The 25,432-nt window shown below is 50.3% G+C and overlaps 3 protein-coding genes across 7 annotated transcripts in view; 1 reads left to right on the top strand and 2 right to left on the bottom strand.

Moving 5' to 3' along the window:
• TTC21A (tetratricopeptide repeat domain 21A) overlaps positions 1–2,794 on the bottom strand; it is a 34,161-nt gene extending 31,367 nt beyond the window's left edge. For both annotated transcript variants that reach the window (XM_061127813.1, XM_061127814.1), the window contains exons 1-3: positions 2,639–2,794; positions 1,219–1,348; positions 322–432 (exon numbers count right to left, since the gene is read on the bottom strand). In XM_061127813.1, coding sequence (XP_060983796.1) covers positions 322–432; positions 1,219–1,348; positions 2,639–2,665 — 268 coding nt within the window. In that variant the 5' untranslated portion in view covers positions 2,666–2,794. The remainder of the gene's footprint in view (positions 1–321; positions 433–1,218; positions 1,349–2,638) is intronic.
• A 57-nt stretch (positions 2,795–2,851) lies between these two features.
• GORASP1 (golgi reassembly stacking protein 1) lies at positions 2,852–13,911 on the top strand. Of its 3 annotated transcripts, none has more exons than XM_061127818.1 (9): positions 2,853–3,029; positions 7,153–7,233; positions 7,780–7,869; positions 9,435–9,521; positions 9,655–9,785; positions 10,009–10,201; positions 10,873–11,023; positions 11,412–11,564; positions 11,800–13,911. In XM_061127818.1, the coding sequence occupies exons 1-9, from the start codon at positions 2,967–2,969 to the stop codon at positions 12,066–12,068; spliced, it is 1,218 nt and encodes a 405-aa protein (XP_060983801.1). In that variant the 5' UTR covers positions 2,853–2,966; the 3' UTR covers positions 12,069–13,911. The 3 variants fall into 3 exon arrangements, with proteins under 3 accessions (XP_060983802.1, XP_060983801.1, XP_060983800.1); XM_061127817.1 differs by having other exon boundaries at positions 2,855–3,029; positions 7,780–7,983; XM_061127819.1 differs by lacking the exon at positions 11,412–11,564 and having other exon boundaries at positions 2,852–3,029; positions 7,780–7,983.
• WDR48 (WD repeat domain 48) overlaps positions 13,912–25,432 on the bottom strand; it is a 45,854-nt gene continuing 34,333 nt past the window's right edge. The window contains exons 14-19 of one of the 2 annotated variants that reach the window (XM_061127815.1): positions 24,276–24,371; positions 22,049–22,154; positions 21,015–21,102; positions 18,633–18,709; positions 16,530–16,722; positions 13,912–15,921 (exon numbers count right to left, since the gene is read on the bottom strand). In XM_061127815.1, coding sequence (XP_060983798.1) covers positions 15,826–15,921; positions 16,530–16,722; positions 18,633–18,709; positions 21,015–21,102; positions 22,049–22,154; positions 24,276–24,371 — 656 coding nt within the window. In that variant the 3' untranslated portion in view covers positions 13,912–15,825. Of the gene's footprint in view, positions 15,922–16,529; positions 16,723–18,632; positions 18,710–20,034; positions 20,328–21,014; positions 21,103–22,048; positions 22,155–24,275; positions 24,372–25,432 lie in introns of those variants that run through there. The other variant, XM_061127816.1, reaches the window with a different exon arrangement.

The raw sequence follows: 25,432 nt of genomic DNA, 5'->3' as shown, positions 1-25,432 counted from the left end.
GGGGTAGAAACTTTTTATTTTGGCTTGGTTTTTCTTGACGTGATTTTGGCAAAGGCAAGCAGGGTGTCTCCCCAGTTCTTGGGATCAGAAAGGAGGACCCCTCCCACTGTCAGGCGTTCTGCCTGTGGCTCCCACTCAACCGGGCCTGGGCATGGGGTCGTCTCTGAGGTCTCTGTGGGGACGGGACTGGCAGCCGCCACTCATAGCATCTGTGGCCAGGGGTGCACACACTTCCTGCAGCGGCCCAAGAGGGGGCTGTGTCTGGAGCAGGGCTCTCTTTTCCCCACTGGGCCAGGCTTGGCTGAGCATGCCTGCACTCACCAATGGTTTCACAGCACTTGTGAGCATAAATGAGGGCCATGATGGAGCACAGGGACACGTCTGGGTGATTCTGGATGCTCTCCAGGCTGCTGATGGCATCCTGGATGCGCTCTGTGAAGAGAACCCACATGGTTATTATGCTCAGAGGGCAGGAGGCTCCACGGCAGACCCAGGGCTGACTCAAGGCTTGGTGTGATCTGACCCAAGGCTTGGACTAACTGGTCCACAGGTCCCTAATGGCCCAAGTTCCTCGAAGGCTGAAGCTTCCTGAAAGCACTGCTGGCACCATGGTCTGCGTGGCCAGGGGATGGAGGACTTGGAGCTGAGAGATGTTCCTGTGAGTACTTGCAAGGATACCCTGGATCAGTTTTGAAGAAGGACCTCTGGGCATTCCCAGCTAGCTATAAAATATAATCCAGAGCCACTGACTATATTTATCCTTCCATGTCCACTGACATTGGCCATGGGCGGCCCAGGACCACCTTCTGAATGTCAGTGAATTGTTACTGCAGGGGCCCTACTCCTTTCTCTGCTTTCTGTCCCACACATGACTGTGCCCACACCCACCACTTCCTCCTTTTCCTGCATTACCTGAGGTTGGTTCAGTAATCAAGCCTGGGGTTGGTTCAATAATCCTGTGGTCATTTCTCCCTCCAAACTCATTTTATAGACAGGGAAACTGAGGTGCAGAACAGGGAGAGAGAGCTCTCCAGTCTTGAAAGTCAACTAGATATAGCTTACACAGATTTCTGTGAATTAACCTGGAAATCTAGCCACTCTGTGTAAGACTGTTTCCAGGGGAACATGACTGGGGTAGAAGTAGCCATCCAAGTGGAGTCGGTGCCTTACTGCTGAGTGAGGGCCCAAGGTCAGGAGGCAACACTGATGGGTCCTCACCTTCCCCGAGGACTCCATAGGCTTTAAAGAACTGCAGCACTGGGTCATTGTTGAATTTTTCCAGGCCAACTGCTGCGGCCTGCTGCACGTGGCGGAAGTACTTTTCTTTGCTGTAATAAATGATCCCAGCCTGCGAGGAGGAAGGCAAAATCACAATAATCTCAGGCCCATGTCTCTGATCTGATCTTCTCCCTCCCCTATTTCCTGCTCCTCCTCCAGTTCTGTAAAGAGAAGAGAAAGAATATTCTGGTCTCATCTTGTTCCTCCCCAGCCACAGAAACAGCTCCATACGGTTTTCTTAGGAAAGAGTTTGGAGATGGCTTGTTTTGGAATTAACCACAGATTCTGGCTCAAAAGTTGATGAGAAATTAAACTCAGGTTTTGCCTTATGAAGGGAATAAGGGGGAAGGAGGAGGGCCAGTAATAAGAATCATGACACCAATAGTTAGAATTGTGAGTTATTGTGGGCTAACCACCTGTGGTGAAGGGGATCAAGAGCTTTACGCCTATTATCTTATGTATTATTCTCTCCATATTCTTCACAATTAAGGAAGCCAAAGCCCAAGGAGGCTGTGGCTTGACAAACATCATGCAATAAGAGAGGCTGAGATTTCAAAGTGAAGTCTCACTTCCCCTAAGGTTTGTGGATGCTGGGGTTGGGGATAGATGTGGTTGGATTGTAAACAGCCTTGTGGGCCATATGAAAGAGCCCAGACATCATCCTGAGGGTAATAGGAAGCAGCTGGAATGGTTTTACGCATGGGGATAGCGGGAGGGCGGGGGGGGGGGGGGGGGGGGGGTGGGGCGGGGTAGGGCAAATGTTCAGATGTGTGTTTTTGCAAAAACCACTCTGGCTCCTGTGTGTGTGTGTTGGGGTGGTTGTTGTTGGTGGTGGTGGTGGTAGGGAGACCGCTGGTGAAGAGAGATGAAGTAGAGAAAGCAGCTGGGTGGGGGGCTGTTGCAGGTGCCCAGAGGGGAGAGGGTGGTGATACTGGGCTAGGAGATAAAATAAGGAGCTGATATTTTCTGCTGATAGACAGGAGCTGGAGATGGCTGTGGGGAAGAGTAACGGCTGGGGGGGTCAAACGGTGGTGCCATCCACTAGAGCGAAGGACACAGAAGAGGTACAGGCGGTTGGGGCCGGGGGTGGGGGTCGGATGATGGCAAGGTGATGGACTTTGATGCTTTGGTTTGGGGGAGCTCGGATATAAGACTGGGTGGGGATGATGGCTAGGGACTCAGGGTACACAGGGAACACTAGACAGGATGTGCTCGCCACGGAAAGAGGCGAGAAGGCGCCAAGACCGTCTGAAGAGGCCGGGGACCAGCGAAAGCTGGGTGGCGGTCAGAGAGGTAACAGGGGAGCTACAGGTCGCGGGGCTGACTGGGCCAGAGGAGGAGCAGTGCCCGGGTCACGCACCATAAGGGAGGAGTCATTGCTGCTCATCTCTGGGCGCCCGCGGCTCTAGAGTCGGGGTCTCGTGGTGCCGCGCAGAGCGAGATTCCCAAGTCAGGGTCCTGGGTGCGCCTGTCGCGGCCGGAAGTCGGAGGCTCGCGCGTCCTTGGAAACGGAGCAGCTGGCTGCTCTCTAAGGGCGTCAGAGTTAGGGGTGGGCGTGGCCAGGCGCCCACGTGACAAGGCGCGGGTAGTCGAGCGCCGAGAGGGCGAGTCCGCGCTGGGGGCACCCAGTTGGGCCTCCCGGGTAGGCGTCGAGGTCTCGGGCACCGTCGCCCGAGCTGACCGTGGCCATGGGCCTGGGCGCCAGCGCCGAGCAGCCTGCGGGCGGCGCCGAGGGCTTCCACCTGCACGGGGTGAGTCGCCCCTGCGGCGCCGGAGGTCTTGGCGCGGCACCCGCTCCGACGCGCGGGAACGCCGGATCGTCGACCCGGGGGCGGCAGCCGCGGGGTCTCGGCCCTGGGTGGCCTCCCGGGGGAGGGTTGTACCCCTTCCCGGTGGGAGCCGTCGCCGGAGAGAAGGCGCCGTGGCACCCCCGGGTCCCGGCCCGCCTGCGGCCGCGGTCGGCCCGGCGCCAGCCCCGAGTGCCAGCTCTGCAGGAAGCGGGAGCGTTTCCTGGTGGAGTCGGGCAGCTCCGGAATGGCACTTGTCCCAGGTGGAGAGTGAACGCACCAGGTTCAGTCCGGAGAATTTGTGCACTTGTGTGAACACATTTATGATCGCCTGCTGTGCACTGCGCTCCATGTTGGGCCTGAGGAGAGATCCAGCTCAGCCCAGTCCCCGGCCGTCTTGGATCCAGGGAGTCGCCAACTGCCGGGGAGCCCGCCGGCTCTCATCCCACGCTTCTTGGGGTCGAAAGGCTCCGAGAGGTCCAAGACCAGCGAGAACCACACAGGGAAAGTGGGAGCGGGAGAGCAGAGAGAATGCGGCAGAGGGCTCGGGGATAGATTTGCTGCAGGGGGAGGGTCCCCAGGGGAACACTGCGGAGAAGCGCGGTAGGGCCTCAGCAGAGAATGAGTCATCCATGTTGCCACAAAGAGGTCTGGATGAGCAGTCCCGAGGGAAGTGGAGATGGAGTTCCAGGGCCTGAAGGTGGGGAGAAGGGTCCGCAGACAGATAGAGATGTGGGGTGATTAGTACCTCGGAGAGGGCGGGGCTGTAACGGAGATGAGAGGGTAGGTGGGTCTCTGTCTCCCGAGCGCAGGTGGGCCAGACTCCCTTTTCCCTTGTGCCCAGATGGATGGCTGCAGAGATAGGCGTAGCTTGTCAGTTTGGTGCCTTACTTTTGAGTGGTCTCTGTTATTGTCATTAACAACTAGGCGGTGGAGGGTTGGGGAATGAGAGTGGGGACTGAAGAGGTTTGCTAAAAGGAAAAGCAGAATGGCTCCAGGACCCAGAGGTAACAGGATTTGTGCTTGCCGATAGGCTTTCCCTAGTGGACACCATGGTGTGGTACCAGAGGGAAAAAGTGGACAGTGAAATGCATCCAGCCAGAAGGGTCTTCCAACAGGTTTGATGGAAAGCAAGTTAAGGCTGTTGGCAGGGCCTGGGGGTGGATGGTAAGAGTGAAGATAAGAAGGGCCTGTTGGAGAGGGACAGAGTGGAAAGTTTGAGGAACTGGGTCTTCATTTACGAAACATTTATTTTTTTCATTTCATACGGGCAGCTTTATTTTTTTAATTGAAGTATAGTTGTATAATTTTATATATGCATACAATATAGTGATACACAATTTTAAAAGGCTGTGCTCCATTTATAGTTATTATATAAAAGTATTTGCTATGTGCCCTGTGTTGTACGATATATCCTTATAGCCAAAAACAGTGACTTTGAGTACATACGCTATGGCATGTAGATTTCTGGGCACTGGAGATAAAGCAGTGAGCAGAAGAGACATTGTCCCTGTTCTTATAGAGCTTACATTCGGGTGCCAGCTGGGAGAGAAGGGAGCAGACTAGAAATTGAAATGTATGGTAGGTGGTGACCGTTGCTGGAGAGAAAAATAAAGCAGAGTAAGGGGTCCAGAGTGATGAGTGGGTGCTGTTTTGGATAGAGGGGTCAGGAAAGGCCTCTGATCAAGTCATGTTTGAACCAACACTCAGAAATAAGGAGTGGACAGTAGGCTAGGTGAAGTTTGTCTGGTCACTCTTGCAATTAAGTGCCCTACATAGCTTTTTAATCTGCTTGATCATTTTCTTTCCTTCTTCACGTCATTGGTCTTTAATAGTTCCACGATAAATTTTTTCCTGTTTTATATATATATATGTATATATCTATATACACACACATAAATATGTGGGGGAAGAGTTTTCAGGGCGGAGGGAGACGCTGAGGTGGGATTATGCTACTGGGCTTGAGCAGTGAGGAGGTGGGACTGGTGTGCTTGAATGGCCAGGCCCTTGTGAGGAGAGTGGGAAAGGATGAGGCCACATTGTGTGGGGCCTTGTGTGTCGTCCTGGGGATTTAGGATTTGATGCTGAGGTATGGTACCATCAGGAGGTTTTAAGTAGAAGTGTAATTTTGCCTCCTTAATAGTAAAAAGAAAACCGAACAGAGAACAAGTGGGCTGCTTTCTCTAACTGTTGGCCTTCCCACAGTGTGCAGAGCATGGGGGAGAAGTCACTGCCCTCGGCAGGCTGGTACAGGGCTGTGGGCAGGAGCAAGCTGTGGGTCGGATTTCCTGGGGTCAGGCTGCTATTGAATAACTGAGTGCTTTTCCTTCCCTGTCAGTTGGGGGTTAGTGAGACGGTTAAATGACGGGGGAAGCGGGTGGTGCACTCGCCTGGCACCTAGCCAATCCTCAGAAGGTGTAAGCTGCCATGGTGCGGTTAGTTGCTCTAGGTGCCCTGATGGGAGATGGGGAGCGGGTTATGAGAGCAGCACCCGTGGTAGGCTGTGGGGTTGGGGGTGTCAGGAGCCCCCGGGAGAAAGCCAGACAGAGGGGGCGCTTGCTGCAGGATTGGGGGTGCGCTGGGCGGCATCCCAGATGATTTCTGCTGTGGAGCCATAGCGGGCGACGACAAGGCCCAGGCCAGAGGCAGGGGAGTACCACCAGACCAAGGACAAGGCCACGGGAGCGAGGAGGTGGAGGCGCTGGGGGGCTGGGACAGAGCCTGTGCCTGCGCACTGGGGCCTGAGCCTCGGGGCCTCCTTGGTGACCGAGAGGGGTGACGGTGGGTGGAGGAGGGTGCCGGGCGACCAGCCTGCTCAGGAGCGGCGGCCTGTCCCCAGGGGAGGTGGAGTGGAGTGGTCCACAGCAGGGAGGAGCAGCTCCCTACCCGCTCTCTCAGATGAACTGTCCTCCGATTCTGAAAAGCTACCTCTTCCCCAGGCTTTCCCCTGAAGGGATGGCGAAGTGGGCTCCCAAGAGCAGCCCTCTGGGCGAGGCCAACTAGGGCTGGATTTGGGTTTCTGGGCTCCTTCTCAGTGGAAGCCGTGGCAGCTTCTAGAAGTGGCAAGAAGACACTCTGAGGGTACTGCTGTGAGGAGGGAGCCCTAATCCCAGGGGCAGACTGGCCTGAATCCACAGCCTCAGCGGTGAGGGTTCCCTTCAATCTGGGATTGGAGGGCCTGAGGAGTGGCAGAAGCCACAGGGCCTTCCCCTCAAGTAGGCATCGAGAACCTGAGGCCGCCTGAGCCCTGGGGGTTGCGGGCCTGGTTGACACTGGGCTTCAAGTGCTCACAGCCAAAGGCTGGAGGGCGTGGGTCCCACCTTCCATCCAGAACGGGGGATAAAGGCTGCATTGTCTGAGCGAGGCTCTGTGAATGGGGCCTTTGAGATGGATTTCCACCAGAGCTGCAAGCCTGGCTGTTGTGCTTTTGGAGACAGCGGGGAGTCTGGGAGCGCAAGGCAGCACTGGAGCACCCTTGGGCTGGCCTGCGTGGGGAGGTTGGATGGCGAAGGGAACTGTGCGCTGCTCACCAGGCTTCCTGGCTTAGGCTCAGGCCCGACCCCGGGGTCCGTTTTCCCCAGCCAGCCCTCCTCAACCCTGCCTGGATCTGTCACCACAGGGTCAGGGGTGCTCTGGGATCTGGCCACAGGCTGTCTTCCCCACTCCTGTCTTTCTGGGCGCGACCCTGGGGCACTCCCTTCCTGCCCACATCTGAACCTTTCTGGTAAACCTTCCTGGCTTTCCAGTGGCCCCAGCGCAGGCCTCTGGGGCAGCATCTGAGTCACCCAGCCTCCCCATGGCCTCCTGCCCTGGGCTCGTCTGTGAGGCTGTCTGGAAGCATAGTCTGTGGATCATGATCTGGAAAGAGTTGTTTTCTGAAAGAGGAAAACATAAGCCCAGGAAAGTAGCGAGAGAGGATGGAGTGAGCCTTGACCGTGCCCATGTGTGGCCCACCTGGAACAGTTCACGCTGGGGTCTGTGTCCTCTCTGGGACAGGGGGAGTGGGGTGGTTTCTCGAACTGAGGGCTGGGGGTTTCTGGGAGAGTCCTGGGGTCAGCGCAGTGACTGCAGCCTCCCTGCTGCCCAGGTGCAGGAGAACTCCCCCGCCCAGCAGGCAGGCCTGGAGCCCTACTTCGACTTCATCATCACCATCGGGCACTCAAGACTGGTGAGGCCCCTCTCCTGCCTCTGCTGTGTGTGTGTGCCTGTCTGTCTGTCTGTCTCCTGCTGTCCCATGGGAACCCCAGCCGTGCCTGCCTTTTCTGCTGGAGGGAGGCTAAAGCCCATCTCCCCTTCTTCCAGGGCAACACTGAGCACGATGGGGGCCCCACCTGGAGTTTAGCTCTTGGGCCCTCCGGGGTGGCCCGGAGGCAGGGGTCTCCTGGCACTGTCCACAAAGCCTCCAGGCCTGCCCAGAGGGGTGAGGGCTCTGGAAGGGGCTTCTCAGAGTGGGCCGCGTGGCAGTTCTCTGGACTCAGGCTTCCCTTGTGGTGTTTTCTGGGGGGCCCGAGGGAGGAAGGTTTAGCAGGGCTTAGGGATGCTGGGGGTCCAGTGGCTGCAGGCCCAGCCCTGACCCGTGGACCCAGCCCTGCACCAGGTGTCTCGGGGGCAGCTGGCCCCCAACGCCCTCACCCTGTATCAGACCCAGACTTGTCTGGGGGGCCTGGCTGGGTGTTGGGGGTCACTCCGGGAGTCAGCCCTGCTGCCCCTACAGAACAAGGAGAATGACACTCTCAAGGCCCTGCTGAAGGCCAACGTGGAGAAGCCAGTGAAGCTGGAGGTGTTCAACATGAAGACCATGAAAGTACGTGAGGTGGAGGTGGTTCCCAGCAACATGTGGGGTGGCCAGGGCCTGCTGGGCGCCAGCGTCCGCTTCTGCAGCTTCCGCCGGGCCAGCGAGCACGTGTGGCACGTGCTGGTGAGTGGGGGCGTGGCGTGTGGGATCACGGGCGGACAGGGGGGTGGGTGTGTGGGGAGGCCTCCTAGGAAAGGCCAGCAGCCAATGGGTCTGTCAGGGGATTCTGAGGGAAGGGTGTGGTCTCCCTGTTCCAGGGTCCCAGAGAGGGCGACTCCTTGTCACCTGCACAGGACCCTCTGACTTTGGGTAGTTTCTTACACTCTAGACCTTGGTATCTTCTTTGGAAAGATGGGGCCGCCATCTGCTGGAAGGGTCGCTGTGCTGCCAGAATGATGCTATTACTGCTTTGCGTTGTTTAGTCACTAAGTTGTATCTGATTCTGCAACCCCGTGGACTGTAGCCCACCAGACTCCTCTGTCCATGGGATTTCCCAGGCAAGAACACTGGAGTGAGCTGCCATGCCCTCCTCCAGGGCATCTTCCCGACCCAGGGATTGAACCTGTGTCTCCTGCGTTGGCAGGCGGATTCTTTACCGCTGTGTCACCTGGGAAATCCTGCCGCTGCTTTAGTCCTTATCTAAAAAGAGTGTTTTTTTCTGGTCTACTCTAGGGTATACCAGTACTATGTGTTTGGGGGCAGGTCACCTGAGAGCCCCTGCGGGCACCCAACTGGTGCCTGGGGTCTGAACCTTAAAGAGTCTCCATGACTGCGTTGTCACAGCTGTTGCTGTTAATGTTCGTTCATGGACGTACATGCACACGTGACATGCACAGTCACCGGTTGTGCCCAGGTTCTCGAATGCTCAGTCCTGCGGCTTGATGGATGGAAGGAGCCCTGAGCTAGAAATGGGCTGATGTGGTGTCTGGTTGCTTCTGTTGCTCACTGACCCCTTGGGGGAGTCTCCTCAATCTTTTCAGCTGGCCTTACTCAGTTTGTCCATGAGTGCAATGCGGGAGTGGTGATGCAAATCCTTCCACATTTCTTGGGAGACTGGGAGGTGGGAGTGGAGCTTTCCAAGAGAGAAGGCAATCCTTGCACCTACTTCTCACCACCCATGCCTTCCACCTCCCCCCTACCCTGAGATCTTCAGCCCCATGCCTGCAGCAGTAACAGCAATAAAGTGGGGCGTTTAGTGTGGGACAAGGTGTGGTTTCATTCTGTACATGTGGTTTTTTTTGGTCTTCTCAGCAACCTTTTGCCTAGTACTACATATCCTACTTTTAACTGTGGGGAAACTGGGGCAGAGGGATCAAGTGTCTGTCTACAGCGCCGGGTGGTGAGATGCGGGAGCTGTAATGCGCGCCGTGACGCAGCGCTGCCCTCTGCTGGGCATACTGTGGACTGCGGGAGGCAGGGGAACGAGGGGCTGGGCTGGGCGAGTCTGGGTTTGAGGTCTTGGCCTGGAGACAGAGGACAGGTCCACTACTCACCACCTGAAGACACAGCTGTCCACGCGCTGCTCCCCAGTAGCAAGGCTGACAGTTGGGTAATTCGTGATTCTTTTTCCTCAGGATGTGGAGCCCTCTTCACCTGCTGCCCTGGCAGGCCTGCACCCCTACACAGACTACGTTGTGGGCTCGGACCAGATCCTCCAGGAGGTGAGGAAGGGCAGGCTTCCCTCCCCCATCCCCCGGCCCGCTGGGTGGGGTGCTGTCCGTGGGAAGTGTCTTGTCTTGTGAGGCTTCCCCTCCCAGAGTGGGAACAGGGCTTAGGCGTGTCTGTCTGTCGTAGTCCGAGGATTTCTTCTCGCTCATCGAATCCCACGAGGGGAAGCCCTTGAAGCTGATGGTTTACAATTCTGAGTCCGACTCCTGCCGGGAAGTGACTGTCACCCCCAATGCAGCCTGGGGTGGAGAGGGCAGGTACTTCCTGGGGTCGGAGGGCGGCGGGGTGGGGCTCTGGGGGGTGCCTGGCCAGTGGGCATGGACCTTGAGTCCACGGTGGGGGCGGAGGGCTGGGCCCTGGGCCCAGGGGTCCTGAGGCTGCTGTTGGTCTAGGAGACCTTCTCATTGCTGGGGGGTGGGGGTGGCAGGGGTAGGAAGGGCTGTGGGACAAGCCCAGGAGGGTGTTTCTGGCCTTTGGCAGCCTGGGCTGTGGCATTGGCTACGGGTATCTGCACCGGATCCCAACCCAGCCCCCCAGCCACCACAAGAAGCCGCCTGGTGGCCCGCCACCCAGTGTCCCACCACCTGGTGCCCCGCCGCCTGGACCCGCCCCCCAGGACTCTGCTGCTCCTCTTGGCCTGGAGACAGGCTCCAAACAGGGTGACTACGTGGAGGTACGTGGCCAGCTGGGGCAAGAGGGGAGTTTCATGTGGGCAGAGGGGCCTGCAGCTGGGAAAGGAGGAGACTGGGGCTGTCCTCACCGGGAGCCTGTTTGTGGAGCCCCTGGGAAGCCCCCCGGCTTGTGGGACCCAGGGGGAGCAGATGGGGCCGGTCCCAGGACCGTGCAACCTGCTTCGGTTTTCCTGACACCTGGGTCTGCAGGTGAGGGGAGTGCGAGGCACAGGTTGTCATTTTCATTTATGACTGGGAAACTGAGGCTCGGGGTGAGCAGGGCTTCGTCCTGTGCCTCCCCGAGTCTGTTGGAAAGTTAAGCCAGCGACTGTGTCTGGCCCAGGTGCCTCTGGGCATCAGGCTAGTGCCTGGAGTCTGCATGCGGGCACTCGGGGACTACTCTCTAGGCATGGACTATGCCAGGGGGTCACAGATAGGGCTGCTCAGCAGAGTGGGGAGGGGACCCCAAGTCCATGTTGGCACCTCAAGGGAGGCCAGCTAGGCCCCTCTTGCCTGACTGCACATCTGCTGTAGAGGAAGCAGTAGGTCCCCAAGGCGTTTGCTCCTGTGAGCTGAGTGGTGCTCCCGGGGTAGGTGTGGGCTAGGGATTAGGCTGGACTAGCCCTGTCCTGACAGACGCCTCTGATTCCTCTTTTTCCCCGGCTCCCCTTAGGCCTTGCTGCAGGCACCTGACTCCTCCACAGAGGAACAGCTCCCTGGGCCTGAAAGTCCTGGCCAGGGCGCTCAAGACCTCGGAGACCTGCCCCGTTCCATGGAGACTCCTCTGCAGCCTCCGCCTCCACTGCAGCGGGTCATGGACCCAGGTACCGAGCAGGCTGGGAGCAAGCTGAGGGCTGGGCGCTGGCAGCTATCTCATGCCTGCCAGGCTAGTCGCAGACGATGTGACCAGTGTGCGGATGGGGAGGCTGCCGTCCAGAGGCGGAAGGGGGCTGCTCGGTCACATAGCACTCTGAGCACAGGGCAGGGGCAGGGCCCTCTGCCACTGGGCTGTCCTGTGATCACCCAGCCCAGGCGCCTTTCCTTCCTCAGAAACCGGCTGTGGGGAGCCTCTGGGGTGGCTGGGGCTTCACAAACAGCTGAGGTCTCCTCAGGCCAGGCCAGATGCCCCAGAAACTGGGCACAGTGAGCCTGAGGCACTGGCCTTCCAGCGGTCAGGGTTCTGCACCAACAGAATCGTGTGCCTTCCCCCAGGCTTCCTGGATGTGTCTGGCCTCTCCCTTTTGGACAGCAGCAACGCCAGCGTCTGGCCCGGCCTGCCCTCTTCCGCAGAGCTGACCCCCCCTGCGGTCTCAGCCTCAGGGCTGGAGGACGTCTGCTCCAGCAGCGGTTCTCATGAGCGTGGTGGTGAGGGGCCGGCCCCTCTGGGAGGGACCCTGGGTTGTGGCAAAGGCGGCCCTGAGTCTCTTAGCCGTTAGAGGCTGGCCTGTGGGGGAGGGCAGCCACATCAAGGCGCTCATATGCTGGCGCCCCCCATCCCGTCAACACGGGGGGTGGGAGCTGGGGGTCAGTGGGGTGACTGCCCCAGGCCACACTGGCCCCAGTTCTGTGGGCCTCCTCAGCCCCACCCTGTTTGTTTCAGGTGAGGCCACCTGGTCTGGGTCCGAGTTTGAGGTCTCCTTCCCAGACAGCCCCGGCGCCCAGGCCCAGCCAGACCACCTGCCTCAGCTGACCCTTCCCGACAGCCTTACTTCTGCCGCCTCACCCGAAGACGGGCTGTCTGCTGAGCTGCTCGAAGCCCAGGAGGAGGAGGAGCCAGCAAGCCCAGAGAGCCCAGACTGCGGGGTGGAGGCTGGGGGGTCTCCTAGCCAGGCCCGGCTCTCCACTCCTGAACACCACTCCGGGCTATGACCAGGCCCTTTGATGGCGTTTCATGAGGCCTGGAAGCGGGAGGCAGCTGAGGCCACGCTGTGTGGGGTGGCCCCTATTTTAGTGCTTTCTGGGCTGAGGGAGGCCCTAAGTGCTGGGCAGTGTCTTCTGCTGATTGTGGGGGGCGCTTGTGTCCACTCAGACCCTACTGGTCTCCAAGAGACAACCTGTCAGCAGTCATTCTGCCTGATGGTCCTGGCTTTGGGGAATTGGGCACTTGTCTAAGAATCTCAATCAAGTACTTTTGGCGTAGCAGGGGGCTGGGAACAGCACCAGGTTAAGTAAGTTTTCCAGAAGCTGGGATAGGAGAGGATTCTTCGCTGCTTGGGTCGGGCATGGAGCTTCCATTGGTAAAGGCCATGGGGCTTGGGGAAGGGCATCTTTGGGCCACGTGCCCATTACATGTCCCTGCTCCAGTCACTGTGGCTACACGGCAGGTAACAGAGTCCAGGCACCATTAGGTGTGAAGATGGGGTGAGGGAGGGAGGGGTTGTGTCGAGTGTTCGCCTAATCCTTCCATAGGGCTTGCCTTGATTCTTTCCATTACAGGCAGCCTGTCTGTAATGGAGGGCACCCCCAAGCCCTGGGGACCCCTGCCGCCCCATTTACTGTCTCACCCTGTGCTACTCTGCACAGTTGGCTCAGGCTGACCACATATTCCCATGAACCTGCCCCCTTCTCCTGAGGGCCAGTTGGAAATTCTAGGCCCTTCAGCAGAGACTCACCTGTGCTTGGGACATGCTGCTGCTGCTTCCCGACCATCCACATCTAACGCACCTAGTGTCCCCAGACGGGACACCTGTCAGCTCCCAAACTTTTACAACCATCTCTTTTAAATATACAAGTCATCTAGCCGTCCTAGTGGTGAATAAAAGTTAACAAATTTAAGTTCACCATCCTAAGCAGGCTCTCAGAGCCGGTCCTCCTGCCTGGAGCTCTTCACACACAGCTCCCACCCCAAGCAGGGATGAGGCGCCTGGACAAGAGTGAGTAAGGGCCCTCTGTTATTTTCCACAGTACGGGAGGGGGCTGTTCCCCTCTCCTGCAGTGCCTCAGGAGGCTGAGACTGGGTTGTGTGTCTTGCTCTGCCTAGGTCCCCACAGCAAGAGGAGGGCTCCGTGCAGGGATGATCCTTATCACTTAAAGTCCTCTCCTCTTTGGCCAGAGTCCCTCACCTTTCCACAGCCCTTGCTGATTACCATGAAAGCTGCCTCCAGCCTGGCTGTCTAGCCTCAGCCCAGTCGAAAGTCCCACCTTTACCATCTGATGTGGAATGTGTGCCCTTACAGGGAATTCAGAGCTCTCTTAGGCTCACAGAGGGGCCCAGACCAAAGATATGGAGGGAGTCTGCTCTAGGGGGCAGAGACCAAAGATATGGAGGGAGGGCCCCATATCAGCAAACACCTCACATTCCCTGCACTGAGACTGCATTTAAAAAGCAAATCCTGGTCAGGTCCACTAGAGCAGCTGATAAGCCTGCAGAGTAGGGAGGCGTTGTGTCCAGAAGCAGTGCCAGAACCTGGTTCCTGGGTTGTCTGGGAGCCCAGTGTCTGCAGGAATCCAGAAGTCGAATCAGGCAAGGCCTGTTCTGAAGCCAGTTTCCCTTCACTAACCTGGCGGCCTGACCCAGAGTCACCCTCACCCAAGGGACCTGGTTCTTCCTGCCCTCACGTTAACATACTCCCCTCCCTAAACTGGGGGCTAAAATGGATATCAATGCTAATTATTTCCAGGGTAAACACAAAACCAGAAGTTTCTTACTTTCTCTGTAATCTGCTATGAAGGAAAATGACAAGTGGAAATAAATGTGTACTGTACACTGAAATATTTTAACTAAAGCCTTTATTCTATACAACTGTGAAATACAGATTTTTACCCTTTTGGCATTGCAGACTGTCAAATCTTCTGGAAACTATTACGGGTTTGACTGGAACAACAAAAAAACAACCATGCTGGGGCAGGGGTGTCAGATCTAAGATGGGAAGGGAGCACAGCCGCCCCTCAAGACTCGGCACATGGGGCAGCATGGCCCAGCGAGACCCATTCCTTCAGCCCAAGGGCCCTTCGTGCAAACAAAGCTGAGGGCTGGGAAATGAGTTTTTTTTTTTAAGCCATTAATTCACAACTATTGCTAAAAAATGTGCACCGAAAGTGCACCGTTGTATTCAACAGATAGAAAGGATTTTTTTTTTAAAAAAGCCGTTGCTCTCTGCATAAGGGAGACAGACTCGTTGGAAACGTGGCGTGTTTTTGCTCACTTCTTCAAAGTGCTGGAGGCAATGACCGCTCCACTTTCCAAAGGAGGCTGCCCAGCAGTGAGTGAACCCTGTCTCTACAGTTGTGCGGATCAGAGTATCTCAAACGGTTAGGTCCAGACCCAGGCCCATCAGCTGCCTCCAGCTGAACCCGTGAAGATGTAGAAAAGAAAAAACCTTCCCCACCCCCTCCACAGTCCCTGCTATTATGGGGACAGGCCACACACAAGCTGGGGAGGCAACTGGATTGGAATAAACTGCCCTCTGAAGGCACTTGTGCTTCTGGCTTCACACAGGAGGCTTGTCTTATGTAGATTTATGGGGGTGGATCATTGTTCTATTCCAAGTACAAATGACCTTGGGGAGAATCCAAAGTATTTTTTTTTTCTGCCAAAAATTGAAGTGTTTACCCCCAATAAGTTATATTCTGTACAAGATCCAAATGATTCTATGAAAGCTTTAGATTGTTAGAAAGAACAGTGAAAAGAAATCTGGATACAGGTACAACAACAACAACACAAACCTGCATATAAAACTGGAAAAAACAAACATGTATACTTCCAGGACATGAATATCAAATTAACTCATTATGATATCCTTTTACTCTGACACCAAAAATATTAGGTAGCATTTAAATGAAGTTAGGATCTCATCATGGTCTTAAGTTTTGATGGTGTCATGCTGCTCACCCGGAGCAAGACCCTGTGGAGTCACCGGTTTTGCCCGTAAAGAGAACACAGTGGAGGGAGAAGGGAGCGCTGCGCCCCCTTGCGGCCGCCGCGCAGCGCAGTCCGGGCGTCTCAGCGGGCATGGGCTGGGCGCGCTCTGGGCTGGCAGTCCAGGCCTGTGGCCCAGCGCCTGGGGCTCCAGCGGGTCTGCCCACAGCACGTCTGGGACGCAGCACTAAAAACAAGCCCCCAGTCATCGTTTACCATGAAACGGGCTGGCTCCTGCATTGTGCAACAGCCAATTCCTATTAAAAATAACTGTCTTAAATGGCGAAAACAACTTGTTTTTTTTTTAATGACAAACTTGGAAAAAGCCTTCATAGGTGCTGCGTAGATGGAATGTACTCCTAGAAAAGCTCCCGAGTGTGGGATTGGAGTTGGAACACAGTGACAGACATGGCCCTACCATGTGTCTCTGACAAGTGCTAACAGATCAAGATAAGGTCCTTGGAAACAAAAGGAGGAAGCAAAATCTGTGCTGGCCTCTCATCAGTCCTCAGTACATCTCGCAACACACAGCCGCTTGGGGCTCTTCTGCTCTGGCGCTCTGCCTCCCTGGGGGACAGCTTAATCTACACATGGAGACTGGTTTCTATATTACATCTTGATTAGTCACTTCAATGGAAAGATAATCTCGGTCCATACCAAATCAGTCGTTAGAAGTCTTGTTCCCACTGGGGCTCTGGGCTTCCTAGGACTACTCTTGGGGCCAGAGGAAGGTCAGTAAATGAATACCCAGGAGTGCTGGCCCGCCCTTCACGTGGACTTCTGACGGTAATGGAGGGTGAGGTCACCACCACTCTTCCATATGAAGTGTTTCACTGTTCGAAGGTCCATATTTGGATCCAAAACCTGAATAGCAAAAAATAAATAATAAAAAAGTATCCAGTATCTCAGGCTGTTATTGCTAATGCCGAGCTCTCCTTGCCCATGCTTGGTGGCCTGTTCTTGCTGCCTGCAGGCATGAATCTGGGCACGGGAGACGTGCAACTCGTGTGGCTAGGGCAGACACGACACATCTAGCCGTTCTTCTGAAGAAATGCCTCAACTGGATCCTCATTTACAGCATTTGCACAGATGCTCCACTCACCTCCTCTTCAGATCTTTAACACAGCAGATGCTGCTCTGCACATCAAGATGAGCACGTGGCTTTCTTTTCAGAAAAAAAAAAGCCACCAGCACATCCACATCTGTCTGCGTGTGCATTTCAATCTCCTTGTCCCCTTCCTGAAAACTGCCCCCTGGGTAAATGGAAGCTTTAGGGTGGGTTAATCAAGCCCTCCAAAAAGGGCTTCACAAATAGGTGGGAGACCCGGCGCTCCTTACAGTCTCTCTAAAAGCAGAGGCCCTCCCCTCCACCCCCGCAAGGCAACAGATCTGGAAACCACAATCCTACCACGTTATGAAATTCTGAGCACCAGCACTGGAAAAAATGGGGCAGTCTCCTCAACTCCATTTACCTGGTCCTGGCACAAAAGTTCAATTTTCTCCTCTGCCAATACAGCAATATCCTCCTCTTTTTCCTGTTCTCCTGGTTTTTCATTATTAGAAGAGCTAGTGGTTTGAGACTCATTATCCAAGTTGATGATTTTCTCATAGACGTGTTCCATTACTTTCCGGACTTGAAGCATGTCACTAGCAGAAAGTCGGTCCCTGAAAAAGGCAAGGGCAGATGGTGACATCAGGAAATCACTGGATATTCTCTCCCATATTCTTTGGAATATGGGAATATATTCTTTGGAATATAGCCTTGATAAGGCTAAATCATACCACAAAAACATAAACCAATACATGTTCTTAGTCATTGCTTTCCATTTTTACAATTCCCAACAGATTTCTTACAGTGTCCTCTCCTAAGACAGATTATGTGCAAATAAGTGAGATTATATACATAAAGAATAGCCTTCTAGGTTCTATTCCCTTAAAGACCTTCCCAGAGCATGGGCAAACTGAATGCTCCTGAAAGGAAGGCAGCCCCTGGTGCTCATTAGGCTCCGATGATGGTTGTACCCATTTCTCCCAGGGCTTCCTCCTATAGTCAAGACCTTGAGTTTCAACTGCCTGTCTGATCTCCAAACTCACCAACCCAACAGCTCCAGCTGATGCCCCAAAGGCATCGCAAACTCTACATGTCCAAAACTAGATTCAGCAACTTCCTTATCCCCAAACCTATTTCTGTATCTCTGACATCAGTTAATAATGGTCAAATCAAATGGTTTAGGCTCATACTTTAAAAGCCATCTTGAACATCAATCATTAAATACTGCTGAAGTGCTATCTAGAACTTGCTTTAAGATAATCCTCTGGTGTGTGAGTGTGTGAGAGTGTGTGTGTGTGTGTGTGTGTGTGTGTGTGTGTGTGTGTGTGTGTGGGCAGAGGGATTCAGTGGGAGGGAGGAAAGATAGAGGTATAGATGACACAATGTTTAGCCATATGCTGACAGTTACTTAAGCTGTTTGATGGGATAATGAAGTTCATTCTTCTATTCTTTTTTGTGTGTATGTTTGGAAATCTAACAATATCTTATGTAAGCTCCTACTTCCACATCCCTGATCAAACCATTTTCTGGACCTGAAATATCTTTCTTTTGACCAATCTTACATGTCCAGCTCAAATTCCATGTCCTTCAAGAAAACTTTCTGGAAAGCTATAGTCACAGATTCATTTCTTTCCCCTACACTTTTCTTTCCCTGCTGCTGCTGCTGCTAAGTCACTTCAGCTGTGTCCGACTCCGTGCGACCCCACAGACGACAGCCCACCAGGCTCCCCTGTCCCTGGGATTCTCCAGGCAAGAACACTGGAGTGGGCTGCCATTTCCTTCTCCAATGCATGAAAGTGAAAAGTGAACGTGAAGTCGCTCAGTCGTGTCCGACTCTTAGCAACCCCATGGACTGCAGCCCACCAGGCTCCTCCGTCCATGGGATTTTCCAGGCAAGGGTACTGGAGTGGGGTGCCACTGCCTTCTCCGTTTCTTTCCCTAAGTATCCATAAAAGCAATTATACACAGATTGTGTCCTAAACTATGAATATGGCAAGAAACAAAATCCATGTCTTATTTTGAACATCTGCAACTGGCCACAGTAGGTACTTTGTAAACGGTTAAATTATATAAACTTTCAATATTATGAAATTAACCTAAGATCTAGTACTTGCCTCCTGTGCTATAAATGTAATCATAACAAATAAAAAATATCTCTGGCAATTAATTAAATCCAACCCAGGGATCGAACCCAGGTCTCACACATTGCAGGTGGATTCTTTACCAGCTGAGCCACCTGGAAAGCTCAAGAATACTGGAGTGGGTAGCCTATCCCTTCTCCAGTGGATCTTCCCGAGCCAGGAATCGAACCAGGCTCTCCTGCATTGCAAGTAGATTTTTTACCAGTTGAGCTACCAGGGAAGATCATACTTTGTAAATGGTTAAATTATATAAACTTTCAGTATTATGAAGTTAGCCTAAGATCTAGTACTTGCCTCCTGTGTTATAAATGTAATCATGAGGAATAAAGAAATCTCTGGCAATTAATCAGATCAAAGTATTGCACGACACTCCATGTACTTACTTTTTTAAGGTTTTTGCTCCTGAAGATGCATGAGGTTGGAGGTAGAAAGGAATTTTGTTGAATTTGGGCATATTTTTCTGAAATATTAAAAATGAAAAAAGGTAAAATAGTTTCTATTAGTTGATGAACTAAAATGATGTCAATAAGAAAACATGATTCACAAGTTAATAGCTATTGTACATTTAAAAGTGACTTTCTATGAAATTTAGAGTAAGCTATCAAATTATGTCAGCCTTAGAGAAAGGGTATTAGAAAAGTATAATGTTTCATTTTGTAATAAAACATAAATAAAGACAAATTATATGCAGTGTCAGTGGCAATATAAAATTGCAGCATGGCTCTTCTCAAATAACAATTCAAGGTATTAAAGGGAAACAAACTTTATTTTAATTCTTTAAGCCATACAAACCAAAATCTCAAGTCTACATTCAAATGCCAGAACAAAAATTTAAGTGTCTTGAGAGAAACCCACAACATTCACTTTTGAGCAAAACCATACACTCTATGCTGGTAAGGTCCATTATCCTACCTGAAAAGGTCAATCAAGTTCTCCTAACTTGCTTTACCTCTGACATCAGAGTGAGGTAACCACCTAGATGTCCACATGATGTAAACCATACACTTAGATAAACGATAAAATTAATTGGTCATCTTTGCTATGGGAATTAATCCCCTTTGAGCCTCATGTCATATCCTGTTTGGATGTCTCCTCTGGGGAATAAGCCACAGGCCTAAAGTCAGCAATGCATCTAAGTGAGTTTCACACTCAAAGGAAGTAGTGGTTTATGGGGAGCTCAAATTTAGAGAAGACTAGAACATCCATCAGGTGTCAGACTGGTTTTAAGTTCTTGGAAGTTCATCTGGGACAGAAAACAAATTTTCTAGAAGGTTCTAGAGATTAAATCTTTTTTCATGAGGCTTTAAATAGACATAAAATTGGTCAATAGCACATAACTATATATGCTGTTTCTATATGTATGTATAGAAATTTAGTATATGATAAAACAGCATTTCAGATTAGTAGGGAAAGTTTAGAAGATTCAATAAATTGTGTTGACACACTGGCTATCCATTTGGAGAAAGTGAGCATCTTACTTCACACCAAACAGAATAAATTCTAATACTTTAATGATCTAGATACAAAGCATTATCATAAACATACTAGAAGAGAACAAAAGAAAACATTTTTGCTACTCTGGAGTGGGAAATACCTAAGCAAGACATGAAACTCACAACCATAAAGGATTAATCTGGTCATATAAAAATTAAAACTTTTTGCTTGCCAAAGGACATCATGAGCAAAGTAAAAATTCAATCGAGAGGCAAGAGAATGGTTAAAGGGTTAATAGTCAATATGAAGAACTACTACAAGTCAATAAGACAGACAAATAACCCAATAGAAAGTCGAGTAAAGAATACAAACAGGCAATTTACAAAAGAAATAAAAATGGCCACTATGAAAAGATGCTTAACCTCATCCTAAGTTTAAAAAAATTAAAACAATGAGATAAGATGTCTATCTTTCAGCAAAGATTCTACGTATCCAGCATTGGTGAGGGTGTGGGGTACTGGGCTCACACACTTGGTGAGAGTGTAAACTGGTATACCCTTGGTGGAGTGCAATTTGGCAGTATCTATTGAAATTTAAAATGTGCATACCCTTTGATCCAGCAATTCCACTTCTAGGAATTTACCCTAAAAAGTACACAAAGATATATATACAAGGATGTTCACTGAAGCATTGTTTGTAACAGAAAACATTGGGTACAACCTAAATGTCCGTTAATAGGGACTGGCTAAATAAATCATGGTACATTTATATAATGAAATACTATGCAGTCATTAAAAAGAAGTGATCCATATACAGATATGAAAATATGTCCAAAACATATTTTTAAGTGAAAAACAAAACAAACAAAAAAAATACACCCAAATTGTAGAATAGTATAGAACAGCAGATTCTGTGCAAAATAAAATTATCTATATATGGATCACATATATCTAGACACACATATATAGACACAAATAATATACACTTGTGTATGCACAGAAAAAGGTACTGAAGGCTTTACATTAAGCTATTAATATTTACTTCCTCTGGGAAGAATAGGAAGTGAATGGAAGAGAGTGTTTGGAAAAGGATGGGAATTTTCACCTTATTCATTTATTATTTTCTTTGATAAGCACATTTTATATATTAAAAATAAAGATAGAAAGAGACATCATTATAATATTTCTCTGCAGCTTGGAACTGCACAGAAGCAGAAGAGGATTCCACTTGGCAGTCTAGTTTCAATGAAAGATTATACCATCTAATACAGTTAATTTTCTTCATGATTTGGAAAAAAATAAGAGGACAAAGTGGGAGTGAAGGACACTTACATCCACAGTGATGTCAATTACCCATTGTGGCACCGTCTCATTAAGAAGCATGGACTCAGTCTCACCCCCAGAATCGCGGCAGAGCAGCCTAAACATAATCCATCATGTAGTAAGTGACAAAACAAGCACGGATCCCAATATCACTGTTAACAAATGTTAGAGGGAGGGACCTTATGGAGTTCATTCAGGATAACCCCCAATTGACAGCTGAGGAAATGAAGTAGAAGGCAGGCAGAATGACATTCTGCTAAGAGTGAAAGCAAGCCGTAAAACTCAGGCTCCCAGATTCCAAGGCCAGACATACACTACAGCTGCCTGCTGGGGTCCCTGGGTGAGGACGGAAGCTGGCTGTAGGCAAGGCACTTGAGGTCGCCCACCAGTGCTACAGGGCACGGCACTCCACACACAATATGGGGTCAGGATGTTTTCAGTAACCACACTCTCAGGAAATCACCATCAAGGAAGAGAATTCTGCTCTCAAGGGCAAGACAAATAGTTTTCTTACTTCTGGCCCACGGCTTTCTCCCATGACATTTCCTGGGCCCTGGCTGGCAACTTGGAGGTGAGGCCAGTCTGGCACTTGCCTGCAGGCCCTCATGAAGGACCGCCTTGCACCTCAGGTCGAGCCACTGTTGGGCACGACAGTTCCCAGGAGCAGCCCAGTCCCTCTCCCCTGGCCTGGTCTGAGGGAAGTTATCTACTCAGATGTTGTCCTGTGGTGGGGACTTCTGGTGAAGTCATCTGTCCCGTCTCCCTGGCAGTCTTGCTGGTTAACTGAGAAAAGGCATTTCCTGCAGAAACCACTAAGAAGCTGCCTTGAGGCAAGGTTATCAACCTCCACAAGGTATCAACCTCATTTTATCACTAGGGGCTCAGCTCTCAATTAAGATGGGGTCTAATAGCATCAGACACTTAACTATTTCAGGGAGGTGAAAAACCAAAACCCAGACACCCCTAGAAGTTAACAATAGACATTTGCTTGAATCAAAACTTCAGGGCAAACAGGATGCACTCTGAGCCCTTCTTACCCATACCTGAAGAGGGTGCGACCTCCAGCTTCACCAAAGATCACAGGGGTGTGTGGGGGCACTTGGAAGTAGCCATTTCCTTTCTGTACTCGGTTCTCTTGCTCCCCATTTACTAGCAAAAAATATAGATGGCGTCAGTATCCAGAGTTAGTGCTAACAACACAGATTCTAAACATTTTGTTTCCATAGGACCCAACCATTGCAAGATTTTTAAGTGAAAAAGTCCTGTAAGTCAGCTAGAGATGGAAATAAAGGTAAAAAACAAAGTTCCTGAAAATAAGAAATATGGCAATGTGTGACATACCTCATGAGAAATGATTTCATTTTAGAGATTAATGTTTGAGATCTAAAACAAAAACATAATCACCTACTTCAGCCACAGGGAAGTCTAGAACAGTCTCTTTATAAACGATGATCTGCTCTTTTCTGTGGTGCTGGTGGGGTGGGGATTGGTAAAACACCAAGCACAGAGAAATTTGTGTCAGAAAAAAAAATTTATATTTAATGGCAGCCACAACTAATGGTATTGGTGAAAAACAAAATCTCTAAGAGGTCATAAACTCATTTTTATTGCTCTCTGCAGATTTCATTTTAGTCAGATTTCATTTCAGTCAGCTCTCTGCAGCTGACTCCCCCTCAAGTAACAGTTCGTTCATAACCACTTTCTGAAGGAATCTGGAAGCAATCTCGCCCTCTGCAACCAACAGCGCTCTCAGACCCTCCCTCACAGCACCAACTCTGATCACGCGGTGCAGATGTAAGCGGTGCTTTGTCCACCCAGAATGCTAGTCCCTGAATGGAGGGATCCATGCCCATCTATTATCGTCACTTACAACTCACTATAGGCCTCTGAATACTCGAGCTGCCCACCACATGTAACCTAAGCAGCTTGAGTGTCCACTGTGTGTTGCGCAGGTCCAGCAAGATTACCAGACAGGTAGAGTGTGCCCTGTCCTGAGCTTGGCTCGGTCCTGCCCTGCCTTCACTATGCCAATTTGATTTTAAAGATGATTTGGCATTTCCTGTGACTTATTCTTTACTCCCCCAACCAAAGTCTGCCTTCAAGAGGTGCTGCCTGTAGCCCTTTGTTTTCATTACTTAGTCTTTATTGGCTCCTTGGGCCTCTGAGGGCACCCTGTCAGGTTATAGATGGAGAAAGACAAGTCAAGAACAGGAAGCAGCACGCCCACAGCTGCAGAGTTGATAAAATGGCAGAGCCCATACCAGAACCTAGCTTTCTCGACCCTCTGTGAGCAGATCTTTCCACTGACTCTGGCTCACAGTTCACTGTACAATTCAGAAGGGGAATGAAGTGAGCCAGCTGACAAAAGAAACGCCATCATGTGTGGGGTCAGTGCTCTCTGACAGGGACATCAGGACACTGGCTTACAGAGAGGCATGTCATCCTTGCAAAACAGATTTAAACTCCAAAAATTATTCTGGATGAATCAGTCAGCCACAACAGTCTCTGGCAGGAGGGCTTCGTCACTGCTGACCACCACAAACAGGCAATCTGCAGAGAATCGTTAGCAGAGCAAGTCCTCAGTGGGTGGGACTCAAGGTTACGTATCAGCTGTGCTATTTTAAGACTTTTCCCCTCTTTTCTTTAATCAGACTGAGCCAAACTCATAAGTTCCAAATTCTCCCGTGCTGCACAGCGAGTTCCTGCCGCTGCCTGTGGCACAAACAGCTTTGGAATGTCCTCAATGACATTAATTCTTTACACACAGTCACTTACCCTGACACTTCTGAGTTGGGAGTTGATTTTTTGAGCCAATATCAGGTAGATCATCAGACTAGGGAATATCTAGATTTCAGGCCAATGTGAAATATGCCTCACAAGGACAAACCTGGCTTTCCAATGCAGCTAAATAGCTAGCTTTGGAGGTAAACCCAGCAGGTCCACAATACCTTGAGAAGTACCTTTAGAATAAACCTGCTAAGCTGCCTACTTTTAAGGACAAAGGTCACCTGAATATACCGGAATGATTCTATATACTTCGTGTAGTCTCACCCATTAAAAGTTCTTGATATCTCAGTTAAGACTGGATGGACATTCTTTAGCATGTAGAAGGGAGGGGAATAAATTGAGCACACCACAACTATTTACTATGTCATACTTTAGCAAATGCTTAAAAAAAATTTTATATTTAAAATTCTCAGGATAACAATCTAAATATCCTTAACTTCAGAGTAATTTTAAAACCAATTATCCTAATATAAAAATACAAACCATGGTTTACTTCATTTTCTTCTTCGTCTATTGGATTCACATGTGTCCTAGGCCAATATTCTAGGAGTGCCTGGAGTAAAAGTCCTCCTAAGTTCACTGCAAAAGAGTCAGTTAAAAAAGAAAAAAAAAAACAGAAAAGAGAAACATTAGTTTTAACTTACAAATAGAGGGGGAGAAATAAAAATGAAAAGTTTCTACATATTCTGATGTTACATTCCTAACCCAATGCCAAGGATGTCTAAAAGCAAGACTTTACGTATTTCATAAAGTCTATTTAAAATTTCACCTTACAGTGTTTAAAGCAGTGATAATATCAAGCAAACAGATATTCTATTTGGTTGTTCAGATATAGCCATTCTTTGAAAATGAATAAATAACAACAGAAATTGTATTCTTTAAAGAGCTATTTCCATATAAAGCCACTATATTTTGTATATATATCAGTTATCTCTACAGGCTACATTCTTAGAAGAATACTGATCAAAGATATAAGTAATAAAATATAATAGACTCTTATGAAGATAAATCTCTTCTCAACATACACAAAAATTAACTCAAAAAGGATTAAAGAGATGAATGTAAGACTTGAAACCATAATACTCCTAGAAGAAAACACAGGCAATAAGCTTGCTGACAATGATCTTGGTGGATGATTTTTTTGGATCTTACACCAAAAGCAAAGGCAATGAAGGCAAAAATAAGTAAGTGGAACTATATCAAACTAACAAGCTTTTACAGAGCAAAGGAAATCATTAACAAAATGAAAAGGCAACCTACTGAATAGGAGAAAATATTTGCAAATTATTTATCAGAAATGGGTTAATATCCAAAATATATAAAAAATTCATACAACTCAATAGCAAAAAAATGGAAAAATCTGACTAAAAAAATGGGCAGAAGAGCTGAATAGACTTTTCCAAAGAAGACATATAGATGGCCCACAGGTACATGAAAACTTGCTCAACATCACTCATCACCAGGCAAAGGCAAATCAAAACCACAATGAGATATCACCTCACACCTGTCAGAATGGCTGTTAATCAAAAAGATGATAAATGACAAATGTTTGAGAGTATGAGGAGAAACAGGATCCCCGTGCACTACTGATGGGAATGTAAGTTGGTGCAGACACCGTGGAAAACAGTATGGCGGTTCCT

Source organism: Dama dama, chromosome 24 (genome assembly GCF_033118175.1).
Source record: "Dama dama isolate Ldn47 chromosome 24, ASM3311817v1, whole genome shotgun sequence".
Classification (NCBI taxonomy): Eukaryota; Metazoa; Chordata; class Mammalia; order Artiodactyla; family Cervidae; genus Dama; species Dama dama.
Note: the sequence above shows the minus strand (reverse complement) of the source record. Positions and strands in the feature narration are given on the sequence as shown.

Excerpts from the sequence above, each read along its gene's own strand:
- GORASP1 (XM_061127817.1), top strand. The coding sequence starts at position 2,967 with ATGGGCCTGGGCGCCAGCGCCGAGCAGCCTGCGGGCGGCGCCGAGGGC. Across the intron at positions 3,030-7,152 it reads AGGGCTTCCACCTGCACGGG|GTGCAGGAGAACTCCCCCGC; the intron begins GTGAGTCGCCCC and ends CCTGCTGCCCAG. Across the intron at positions 7,984-9,434 it reads AGCACGTGTGGCACGTGCTG|GATGTGGAGCCCTCTTCACC; the intron begins GTGAGTGGGGGC and ends CTTTTTCCTCAG.